Source organism: Dromiciops gliroides, chromosome 6, assembly GCF_019393635.1.
Source record: "Dromiciops gliroides isolate mDroGli1 chromosome 6, mDroGli1.pri, whole genome shotgun sequence".
NCBI lineage: Eukaryota > Metazoa > Chordata > Mammalia > Microbiotheria > Microbiotheriidae > Dromiciops > Dromiciops gliroides.
Genome location: NC_057866.1, coordinates 256999445 through 257011669, shown reverse-complemented (window position 1 = coordinate 257011669; position 12225 = coordinate 256999445). Strand labels below are relative to the sequence as shown.

The 12225-nt window shown below is 45.1% G+C and overlaps 1 protein-coding gene across 4 annotated transcripts in view; it reads left to right on the top strand.

Moving 5' to 3' along the window:
* Nucleotides 1-12225, top strand: part of SHROOM3 (shroom family member 3) — a 246013-nt gene that overhangs the window by 206388 nt on the left and 27400 nt on the right. For all 4 annotated transcript variants that reach the window (XM_043971907.1, XM_043971909.1, XM_043971906.1 and 1 more), the window contains one exon: nucleotides 8106-11265. In XM_043971907.1, the coding sequence (XP_043827842.1) occupies nucleotides 8106-11265 (3160 nt within the window). The remainder of the gene's footprint in view (nucleotides 1-8105; nucleotides 11266-12225) is intronic.

Here is a 12225-nt window from a genome sequence, read left to right as displayed (position 1 = left end):
AGAGAAAATTACAGAGGCTTTGCCTGTTGGATTAAAAAGCACACCCATTTTTCATTAGAATGTTCTTTCTACTCTACTATACCCCTCCCTTGGCTTTGTTCCCTCTACCTAGGTATCCTACTTAATTTTTTTTTCTTCTTTCCCTTTTCTTATCTCCCTGCTTTTCAAATCATTGCCTACTTTATAATATAGTCAGGGTCTTGAACCAGTTTATTTTATGCCAGTCAGCAAGTATTTAAGCACCTACTGTCTGCCAAATGTAATTAATAGGATTAGTGCATAATTAGGAAAAACTATAGAAAAGATTTTGTTTTGGTTTGGTTTTTTGGGTTTGGTTTTTTTGTTTTTGTTTTTTTGTTTGTTTTTTGCAGGGCAATGAGGGTTAAGTAACTTGCCCAGGGTCACACAGCTAGTAAGTGTCAAGGGTCTGAGGCCAAATTTGAACTCAGGTCCTCCTGAATCTAGGGCCAGTGCTTTATCGACTGCACCATCTAGCTGCCCCCAGGATCATAGATTTAGATCTGGAAGTAATATTCTAGATCCAAGGTCACCAAGACAACTCTGTCGTTTTACAAAAGACAAAAGTGCAGCTTATAAAATTAAGTGACTTGCCCATGGTTACAGAGCTAGTACGTGTTTGAGGGGGGATCTGAAAAGAGGTCTTCCTGACTCCAGGTCCAGGACTCTAGTCACTGAGTTATTCTTCCTCTTGGATTAAAAGAGTTTCCCAAAGCTACTGACAAATGACTCCAAAGCCAGGGAAATAAACCTTGACTTATCCCATGATTTGTGCTTGCCAAAAAAAGTAGACATTTTCCCACTAAGTTAACAGAAAAGTGTTTCATCCAGGTTTTTGAAGGTCATGTGGCAAGTTAGAAGAAAGTAAACCTTTCTCCTGACATTACTACCACTTCATTCTCCACCTAACCACCATCATCTCCCTCTTTCTAGAACCTGGCCCCAGGTCTAGCATGGAGTAGGTCCATAAGTATTTGTCAAATTTAATGGAACTTTAGTAGATGCTTTTTAAATGGCAATTTTTTAAATGGGCAATATTTTTTTAAAAATACAATTAGAAGAGATGACTCCAGCTTCCAGCAAGGTTTAAAACTGAAGCGTGGAAGATGGACTGAACACATGCTTTTCTGGGAGAAGGGGGAGCAAGGAATGGAAAGGGGCAATCCAAAAACCATGCCAACCTCCTCGCTAAGATACGCTTAATCCAAGCCAACATTCCTTATCTCTGTTGCTTCTGCAACTGGCCACCTCCCAAAGAGAAGTAAATCCAGATTCCCACATAAAATAAAGGGCTCAGCCAGCAGGGAAGCCTTGCCCATTGGAGTATGGAGTCATTTTGATGAGTGTCTTTAAGTGAAATCATGATGATTTCTTATAGTCCTCCATGGGTGACGAGTTTTACTGAGAGATTTCTAAAAGTTAACCATTGGCGTCTCTGAGGGAAAACGGTTATTCTTTGTCTGTTATATTGTTTAAATATGACAGCCTCCTTCTCCCTACCCCCTAACATTTCTTCTTCCTCTTCCCCCTTCATAAAATAATTTTTTAATCTCTTTGTCACTTAGGAGAGGGCCAAGTGCCAACTTCCAAGAGCATTAGGATAGAAAGCCAAGTCAGAGCTCCCTCAGGCCTACAAACTTGGAACCTGAGTGAACTAGAATCAGTTAGTTGTCTCATTGTCCAGGACACCAGACTCCAATACTGGAGGGGGTGGTTATCGCTTTCCTAAAATTGCAGAGGTGGAGTTCCAAGGGAATGTTTTTCAGTTTGGGGTTTTTCTTGTGAACAAAGGGAATGTAAACAGCCTGCAGGCCACCCATATAAATGAGGATCATAAAAACTTGTCTGAGGCTAAGTGTATACCTTACCTAATGGATGATGGTCAAGTATTTGGTGAGCACTAAACATACATCCAGACCTCACTGTTCAGAAAACTGATTAATCAGTTGAGAATGAACTTCTTTCAGTCAATCTGGATAGCCTTTGGTTGGTAGGAAAAATAAGAATTTACAATGTTCCCTCCTCACCACCCCCTATTTCCTCCTTATCCATTACCTTTCCCCCCTTGGCCCTGAAAGAATTTATCCACCACCACAGATGTGAAGAATTCTGTTGCTGTTCAGTTGTTTCAATCACGTTCAACTCTTCATGACCCTATTCAGGGTTTTCTTGGCAAAGATGTTAGAGCAGTTTGCCAATTCCTTCTCCAACTCATTTTACAGATGAGAAAACTGAGGCAAGCAAGGTTAAGTGACTAACCCAGAGTCATCCAGCTAGTAAATGTCTGAGGCCATTTTTGAATTCACTCTAGACCAGGCATGCTATCCAGTGTGCCACATAGGTACCGTGTGCTTATGGTGCTTTTTAAAAATAGAACCTGTGATTTCCTTACTAAAAGGAATTCTCAGGAAATCTTCCAAGGCAGATGAGCTACCTCTTCGACATATTATAGTCTTCAGGAGTTTCCTGGGGCAGTGAGAGGTTAAGTGACTTCTGTGTATCACAGCCTGGACTTAAATCTAGTTCATCTTAATGTTTTGTATGTAACTGACCTCTTAAGCAGTCTGGTAAAGGTTATAGACCCCTTCCCAGAGGAATGTTTCTGAATGATTAAAAGAAATGCTGGATTACAGTCAGAGGCTAGTAAAAATAAAGTTATTTTTCTGCCATCCACACTTATCAGTCCCTTGAAATCTATTCATGGACCCCTGCGGGGAATCTGTGAATCCCAAGTTAAGACCCTTTGATTTAGTGCCACCTTTTCCCTTTCCAGGTCAATTGGGAGGGAGGGCAGAGCTCTGCATTAGGGGGATTCCTCTCCTTTTCCCTTTTCCCCACATGCTGGAGGTGATTTGACAAGAGTGTCTGTCCCAACTTTCTCCGCCACCTTTGCCCCTTGTCATTTGAGCTGCCCATCCATTTCTCGAATGGCTTTTCTTAATACAACAACTTGTCAGTTCAAAAGCACCATGTGGGGTGGGGTTAGAGAAAGAAAGGCTCATATTACTTCCAAAACTACAGTGGAAATCTGTGTTCTCTCCCATCACCCCACACAAATCATCCCGTAATCTGTTCATTTCATGCCGAAGGCTTTCTATGATAGCAACGGCAGTTCTGGCAGATGGCCCCATCCCATCCCGCTTGGAACCCAGCCTCCAGGCCTGCCTTCAGCTGTATGGAGCCTATGTGTTTGCCAGGAGCTTTTCCGAGGCACACCAGTGGCATCTAGTGGTCTAGTTGCCAAGTCAGTGGATGGTCATCATCCTTGTTCTGCCAAACCCTAGCCCTGGCTCAGGGACTTAGCTGCAGGAAGTGAAATGGGTAAGGAGGAAGGTGCAGTGGGGGCAGGATGGTAATGACAGTAGGGAGAAGAATATACAGACCAGAAAGCTGAGTGCCTACAAGCTGTTACATTTGGGATTTCGCTGAGATAACCCTCTAATACTCCCTTTATCAGATCATTTAGTCAGTAAATATTTATTAAGTACCTACTCTGTTCCAGGAACTTTAAGTTCTGGGGCTATAAAGAAAGGCACAAAACAGTTCCCGTTCTTAAGGAGCTCACAATCTAATAGGGGAGACAATGTGCAAACAACTAGGTACAAAAAGGTTTTAGTGAGACCTGATGCCACAATACTATGTTTAGCATGAGTATGTTTTTCAAGGGGTTCAAAGTGACTGCCCATTGCAAAGATTCAATAATTCAACAAGCGTTTATTAAGCACCTACTGTATACCTGTTATTTTACTAGGCAATGGACAAAATCAAAACAGTCCCTTCCCTAAAGAAGTTTGCATTCTACTGATTATACTTAAAATAAATCAACATTTCTCAACACTCTCCCTTTTATAGCCCGTCGTGGTCTAGATTGCTGCTCTGACAGTAATGAAGTGGTATCAGTAGAATCCTAGTATGCTTGGGGAGGGGTCGCAATGAGGGTTAAGTGACTTGCCCAGGGTCACACAGCTAGTAAGTGTCAAGTGTCTGAGGCCAGATTTGAACTCGGGTCCTCCTGAATCCAGGGCTGGTGCTTTATCCACTGTGCCACCTAGCTGCCACCTTGTATGCTTTTTTTTTCTAGTGAGGCAATTGGGGTTAAGTGACTTGCCCAGGGTCACACAGCTAGTAAGTGTTAAGTGTCTGAGGCCAGATTTGAACTCAGGTACTCCTGACTCCAGGGCCGGTGCTCTATCCACTGCGCCACCTAGCCACCCCTCTTGTATGCTTTTTTAAAGAAAATGACTGTGAACAAAACAGTCCCTGAATTCAAGCAGCATTATCTCAAGATAGCATCATACTATGTACTGTGTGTGTGTGTGTGTGTATTGTGTGTGTGCACATGTACACATACATGAGAGAAAGAAGAAGGAAGAAGGGAAGGAGCTTTAAACTTTTTATAGGATTTTCATTTTCTCATTTTATCCTCACGAAAATCTTGTTAGGTAGATATGACAGATAATAATTTATATAGCTATGAATTAAGGCTTAGAGATGTCAGCTGACTTGTCTAGGGTCATATAGTTAACTAATCTCTTGACCTCCCTTCCCCTTCCATCACCTCCCCTCACACACCTATGGAAATAGCCCTGGACCCTGATCCCAAGAGGCTTGGGAATAGAAGTGGCCCTAAGATCGCTAGATCTGCTTCCAGTGCAGACTCCCATTGACTATAGCCTATCACTGTATAGAAGCAGCTAGCAACCCTTGCTGCTAATCACCCATACCAGCTGCTGACCACTTCCCACTAGTGGACAGATAAGCTCAAGTGCCCAGCAAGTGATGGCACCCCTAGACCATGAGTGCTGCTTTCATCCTAGACCACCACAGTCATCATTCTCTAAAAAAACCCCAAGAGGATGAGGCCATTCCTAGGACAACACATGACAACCAGCAAAGAAAGTTTTGGTCACTAAAGTCCTTGGTACTGTCAAATGGCTCAACATAAGAAACTGAAGTGTGGGACCTGGATCTTTCTTTTTTTATTTTTTTTAAGTAAGGCAATTGGGGTTAAGTGACTTGCCGAGGGTCACACAGCTAGTAAGTGTTAAGTGTCTGAGGCCGGATTTGAACTCAGATACTCCTGACTCCAGGGCCGGTACTCTATCCACTGCGCCATCTAGCTGCCCGCTGGATCTTTCTCTCTGACTCAAACCTGCAACCTCCTCTTTGTTATGTAACACATTAGAATGTGATATCCTTGAGGGCATGGACTGTCTTGTCCATTTGTTTCTCCAGAGCTTATCACATAGGGTTACTAATTTTTTTTTTCATTCATATAAGACCCAATAATATAATTCACTCAGTAGTATTCAGGAGGTGACCAAGTCAAATGGGGAAAAGCACTATAGGAAGGAAGGAGGGAGGGAGGGAGGGAGAGTTTGAAGTCAGGTGGAAGTAATACTGTTGGTCTAGATTAGAATATAGTGGTAAATATCCAACAAGAAATGCCAGGGCAGGGGGCAGCTAGGTGACACAGTGGATAAAGCACTGGCCCCCAAGGACGACCTGGGTTCAAATCCAGCTTCAGACACTTGACACTTACTAGCTGTATGACCCTGGGCAAGTCACTTAACCCTCATTGCCCTGCTTATAAATAAATAAATAGATAGATAAATAAGTAAGTAAATAAGTAAATGAATGAATGAATGAATGAATACTTTAAAATTTAAAAAAATAATGCCAGGGCACAGTCTGGTAGACTGGCTATACTGGCCCCATATTTCCGTATTAGCCATTTTGTAAAAGAAAACACACACACACATACACACATACATATACACACACACACAAACACACACATGAAAAATAAAATGAATGTGCTTTAATCTGCACTCAAAGTTTCATCAGTTCTCTCTCTAGAGGGGATAGCATTTTTCATCATGTGTTCTTTGCAATTGACTTGAATCAATATCTTGATCAGAGTAGCTAAGACTTTCACAGTTGATCATCATACAACATTGTCATTACTGTGTTTGATGTTCTCCTGGTTCTGCTCATTTCAACTATTAACATAATTACAGTTTTATGATAGTTTTTCTTTTCTTTCTTTTTTTCCCCCAAACGATTTTATTAGTTATTTCTTGCATCCCATTTCCCAAATGAAGATGTGATGAGGCTTGGGTAAAAAGTGTAACATCTTAATTTTTTTGCCATTATTTTGCCCAAGTGCAATATATTGTATGTTTCTAACCGAGATGAATGGGAGAAGCAATAATTTTCTGAACATAGTTACTTGTGTTGTCATCATCTCCCCATCTGTGTAGTGTAATGTTGCTACAAAATGTTCACATTGTGTCTAAGACAAATTCCCAAAGAGATCTTGCTGTGTACACACACATAAGCAACATAGCAATAGCAGGGCTTGTATGTGAGTGCGAGTGATACAGTGTCTAATTCTACCCGTGCATCTTTTAAAAGCCCAGTTACTTTGGAAGGGGAGAACAAGATGACTTTGGGAATACTTGACTCCTTGAGCTAAATGAAGAGTTTGCATCTAGAGACCGATCTCAAGAACCTCTGAGTCCAACTTCCCAAGTCATCCAAGAACCAGGGATTCTGTGGGGATGGAGGCTTTTTCATTGGGGAGAATGAGAAGGAATAATTCTCAGAACTCTTCAAGCTACCCAAGCAATCAACACACTTTTATTAGGCACTGTGCTAGATTCTGGGAAGATAAAGGCAAAAAGGAAGGAAGGAAGGAGAAAAGATAGAAAGGAAGGAGGAAAGATAGAAAGGAAGGAGGAAAGAGGGAGGAAGAAAGGAAGGAAGGAAGGAGGAAAGAGAGAGGAGGGGAGGGAGGAAGGAAAGAAAGAGAGAGGGAGGAAGGAGGAAAGAGAGAGGAAGGAAGGAAGGGAGGGAGGGAGGAAGAGTTTTTGCCCCAAAATAGTTTATACTCTGTCATGGGAAATAACATGTAGGCAATGTGCTAGAAAGAACACTTGATAAAGAGTCAGGGAACATGGAATGAAATCCTACCTCTGCAACTTCATACTTATTTGATATTGGACAAGTTAATTAACCTTTCTGGGCCTCAGTTTCCATAACAAAATTAAGGGAGCTGAATTATATGACCCAACATGTCTCTTCCAGCTTCAAATCTATGATCCTCTGATCTCTCAATCTTTTACTATGAATCAATGTGCATAGCTAAATAGATCCAAAAGAATTAAAAGGTGATGGTGAGGAGAGTCAGGCACTAGCAGCCGGAGGAATATAAAGAAAGGTTTCGTGTAGGAGCTTGGTCCTTGAGCTGAATGGTCAATGAAACTACAGATTAAAAGGCAGATGTTAGGAGGGAGTTTCTCCTAGACCTGAGGGGACTGCATTTCAGGAGTTGAAGTTGCTTTAATCTACAGAGAAATATTCCATGAAGCTCAAGGCACTTCAAGAGTCAGCTCAGGTTGCCTGTTCCAATGGATCCAGATTCTGGTGCCATCCTATATTCCGTCCTTCTGCTCAAATACTTCTGGGGGCTCCCTATTTTCTCACAAGTAAAATTCAGACCCTTTTGCTCAACACGTCAACACTCCACAATCTGCCAGCACTTCACCTTTTCAATCTTTTCCCATGGCTCCACCTCCACAGACTTTGCTCTGGCCAAGCTGGATCATCTTCTTTCCTTGGGAAACATGTCCTTCCCTTTTCTATTATGAGTCCTTTTAAAGGAAAGTTGTTTAAGTGCAAATAACTCACAGAAGATGGGACAGGGGTCATACAAGTACACGACTAGTTTTCTTTTCCTGTACCTTTTTTCACTTATCTCAATAAGGAAAGGTTTCTATGGGCTATTCAGTTCTTAAATACACACACACACACACACACACACACATATATACACACATTGAATAGTCTCTTTAATTTGGTTTTCTTTTAGGAGGGTGGAAGCACCTGGGGTTAAGTGACTTGCCCAGGGTCACACAGCTAGTAAGTGCTTGAGGCCAGTTTTGAACTCAGGTCCTCCTGACTTCGGACCCAGTGCTCTATCCACCTTGCTGTCCCAAAATGTCTCTTTGAGAGCTGGCTTCCAGAGTCTGCTAAATCATAACTCTCCCATGTCACTAATCGGTTTTCTCTCTTTTCCCTCGCAGTTCCTCTACAAGCGATGTCTCTAACTATAGCCATGCTTATCCAAGAAGGAGCCCCGATCAGTACAGCTCCCAAGGGAGCATGGAGAGTTTGGACCACAGCGGTGGCTACCCCCCATGTCACCTCCTCTCTCCTGCCAAGTCTACCAGTAGCATCGACCAGCTCACCCACCTCCACAACAAGAGAGACTCTGCTTATAGTTCCTTCTCTACCAGTTCTAGCATCCTCGAGTATCCCCCCACCAGCTTCTCTGCCCAGGAGTGTTCTGACACAGTGGCCACAACACCCGCCCAAGGCAGCCTATTGGAAGGCATGAAACAGGCTGACATCCGGTATGTCAAGACAGTCTACGACACCAGGCGAGGCGTCTCAGCAGAGTATGAGGTGAACTCTTCAGCATTGCTTCTCCCCACAGGAGAATCCCAGGAGTCAGCGGATGGTCGGGATTATGATGGGTGGCATAATCATCCTAGAGGGGGCCGGACACCCCTGCTCTCCTGGAACCAAGAGTACTGCAGGTCCCATGAGACAAAATCCAACAGCCTACCCCACAAGGTGGGTGCTCCCATGCCCCCAACTCGGAGTGGCAGCTATGCGGTTCTCAGGCATTATGAGAGATCCAGCTCTTGTTCTAGCCTCGAGTACAGCAGGTGTGGCCGGCCCCACTCAGGCTTCCCTGGATCTCTAAAGACTTCATTTCCAGAAGAACATTTGCATCCTCTTCTAGAGAAAAGTCCAGAGAGTAGTCCCCCAGTGAAGCCCAAGCAAAACTATGGCCAAGCATCCCAACCAGGCCAGCCACTGCTCCCTACTGGCATCTACCCTGTACCTTCACCTGAACCGCACTTTGCCCAGATGCCCCAGCCTTCTGTGAGCAGCAATGGGATGGTATACCCAGCACTCGTCAAGGAATGCAGTTATACCGCCACACTGAGCACTTGTGACAAGGGGGCTCATCTTGAGAATGGGAATCAAAATGGCCCCAGTAAGTCTGCAGCCATCTTCTACCAGGCTCCAGAGTATATCTCACCACCCCCAGTGGAGAAGCCAGAAGCCACAGTCAAGTTTTCCCCATATAAGCCACATTTCATATCAGAGTCTGAGAACATCAGGGGCACTTCCCTGAGGAAGGATGAGCTGCAGATTTCAGAGGGCAACAGTGTGCTCTCCAATGGGAGAGAAAGCATGCACGAGAGTGTACAGCACTCCAACCATCACATCCCTCAGACCCTGCAGATCCAGGTTCAGGAAGCCAATGAAGGCCAGGTACTTTGCAGACCCTCAGAACCCAGAAGGGCAGAATTCCAGGAGTCTCAAAATGCCCGCCTTCAACCACGACCAGAAAGAGAAGACTCATGGAGCACTTCAGGCAAAACAAATTCAAGTTTTTTATCTCGACAGACTATTTCCGAAAGCACCAGGAAGCAAGAGAGCCTGGACCTACCAATGGGTCCTCAGGAGGGAAACCCTGACAGTAGGATCAACGTGAGTCCAATGGAACAAGAGCCCCAAAAGACAGTTCTTGAACAATGGGACCATTCCGACTGGCAAGCTTCCCATGTCAGGACTGAGGGAGGAACTAAAGGCTCGCCCCCTTTCCATAATTCTCAACCAAGGCATGAGGCCCACAGGCAGACATCCAGCCTGAACCGGAGGCGGCTTAGTTCAGGCAACACCCTCCAGACCTCTCATTATGGTAAACCCAACTGCTCCGTGTTGGAGAAGGTCAGTAAGATTGAGCAACGTGAACAAAGGAACCGGAGACCCTTGAGTGTGAGCAGCTACATCTACAGGGCCAGCAAGCTGGAACACACACCTGGTAGTGGAAGCTCCATGATCGGCCTTGAAGATCCCCAGGATGAAATAAGCTTCTCGGAAGCAGGTTCATCCATAAGTTCTGGGAGCACTGGGGAGAACCTGGTCAAAGAGGGTAAGAAGAAACCTGAAGGCGTTTCCTGGCATCTACCTGAACATCAGCCAAGGAGGGTTGGGAATGGTGGCCGTGCACACCCAGAGACGAAGCCACTCAGAAGTGGGCCTCTCCTACAACGCAGCCAAAGCACCTTCCAGCTTTCCAACAAGGTGGAGGAGGAAACCCTGTGGAGAGGAGGTAGGCCTACTAGCCCTGAGTCACCACTTCTTGAGGTTCCCTTAAACCAGGCCTATCGGAATAGTATCAAGGATGCTCAGTCCAGGGTCCTGGGAGCCACTTCCTTCCAACGTCGGGATCTCGATCTGGGTCCCCCCGTAGTATCCCAGTCAAGGCGAGGGGCAAGGCAGAGGCCAGCCTCTGCCCACTTGGGGATGAGGAGCCCAGAAGTAACAGTGATGTCTGCTTCACCTCATATCCCCAAGGAACGACACAGCATCACTCCCACTGAGGGGAGCCCACCCAGGGAAGACGCAGCAGCCCTGGTGGCCCGGGTTGGAGGCCGGAAGCGACTCACAGCTGAACAAAAGAAGCGTTCCTATTCAGAGCCTGAGAAGATGAATGAAGTTGGGGTATCTGGGGCAGGAGAGCCAGCTGCCTGCTGTCCCCAGAGGAAGGATCTTCCCTTTGGCTTCCCAGAGAACACAGTGGCAGATAGGCGCCGCATCTTTGAGAGAGAGGGGAAAGCTTGCTCCACCCTTAACCTCTCCAGGCCTGAGCTGAAGCAACTACAGCAGACCGCCCTGGCCGACTACATTCAACGCAAAACCGGGAAGAGACCATCCTCTTCGGTCAATCACGGACGAGAGAGCCGTAGCCTCACTTCAGTCTCCAGTGTGAACTCCTTGCAGGAGCAAATCCCATTCTCTAGGAGAGGGTCTGCCACCCTGCCCCCAGAATTGGTGGGAAACTTGGACAGACACAGCCTCGAGACACGGAGCATGCCACGAGATCGGAGCAGTTCTTTCGCCAACGGTCATCTCCGTGCTGAAAGGTATTGGCATCCCAGGAGGGAACCTGCACAGGCAGATTGGCTTGGAGAGGCCGGTGACCAGCTCAGTCATCCACAGAAAGTCACCTGGGCTCTTGACAAGCATTCTGCCCTGGTCACTGTGACCAAGAGGGCAGGAAAGTCCATGTCTGCTGAAGATCTGCTGGACAGGTCAGATGTTCTGACTGTCCCTTGTCATTCGAGGTCCAGGTCGTCCCCCATCTCGGATAAGAAATGTCAGGTATGTGCAATTGTAACTCTACAAAAAAAAAAATTGTAACTCTGTTCTCATGGGAAAGTGTAGCCATTAATGGCCTCAGCTTCCTCCCTTATTTTGCGCATTTTCCTTTTCATACAGGAAGATTAAAACTGTTTTTTTGCATGGGGCGGCTGGATGGCACAGTGGATAGAGCACTGGTCCTGGATTCAGGAGGACCTGAGTTCAAATCTGGCCTCGGATACTTGACACTTACTAGCTGTGTGACCCTGGGCAAGCCACTTAACTTTCATTGCCCCACCCCACCCCCCCAAAAAAAGCATTTATATAATATCTGTTCTCCCTTCTACAAGTCCTCCAAAGGATAAGAGATCCAGCCCCAAATTCACTTTTATCAGACCCTCTGCTCATACATGGCTAATATTATTTTTTGTTTGTTTTGGTTTTTTTGTTTTTGCAGGCAATGGGGGTTAAGTGACTTGCCCAGGGTCACACAGCTAGTAAGTGTCAGGTGTCTGAGGCTGGATTTGAACTCACGTACTCCTGAATCCAGGGCTGGTGCTTTAACCACTGCGCCATCTAGCTGCCCCTCATGGCTAATATTATTAAAAGCAGAATTTTTTCTTCAATATGACTATCTTATTTATTCCCAGTACATTGATTATAGGTCTAATCCTCCAAAGGACCAATGACTTCTTTGACATCATTTCATAAAGTTTTTATGAGGGGTCTTTGTGATATGTATTTTTTGTTGTTCTTAGGTATTTTTCTGTCATTTCCAACTCTTTGTGACCTCATTTGGGGTTTTCTTGGCAAAGATACTAGAGTGGTTTCCCATTGCCTTCTCCAGTTCATTTTAAGAGAAAACTGAAGCAAACAGGGTAAAGTGACTTTTCCAAGGTCACACAGCTAGTGAGGGTCTAAGGCTGGTTTTGAATGCAAGTCTTCCTGACTCCAGAGCCTGGGCTCCATTCACTGTGCTGC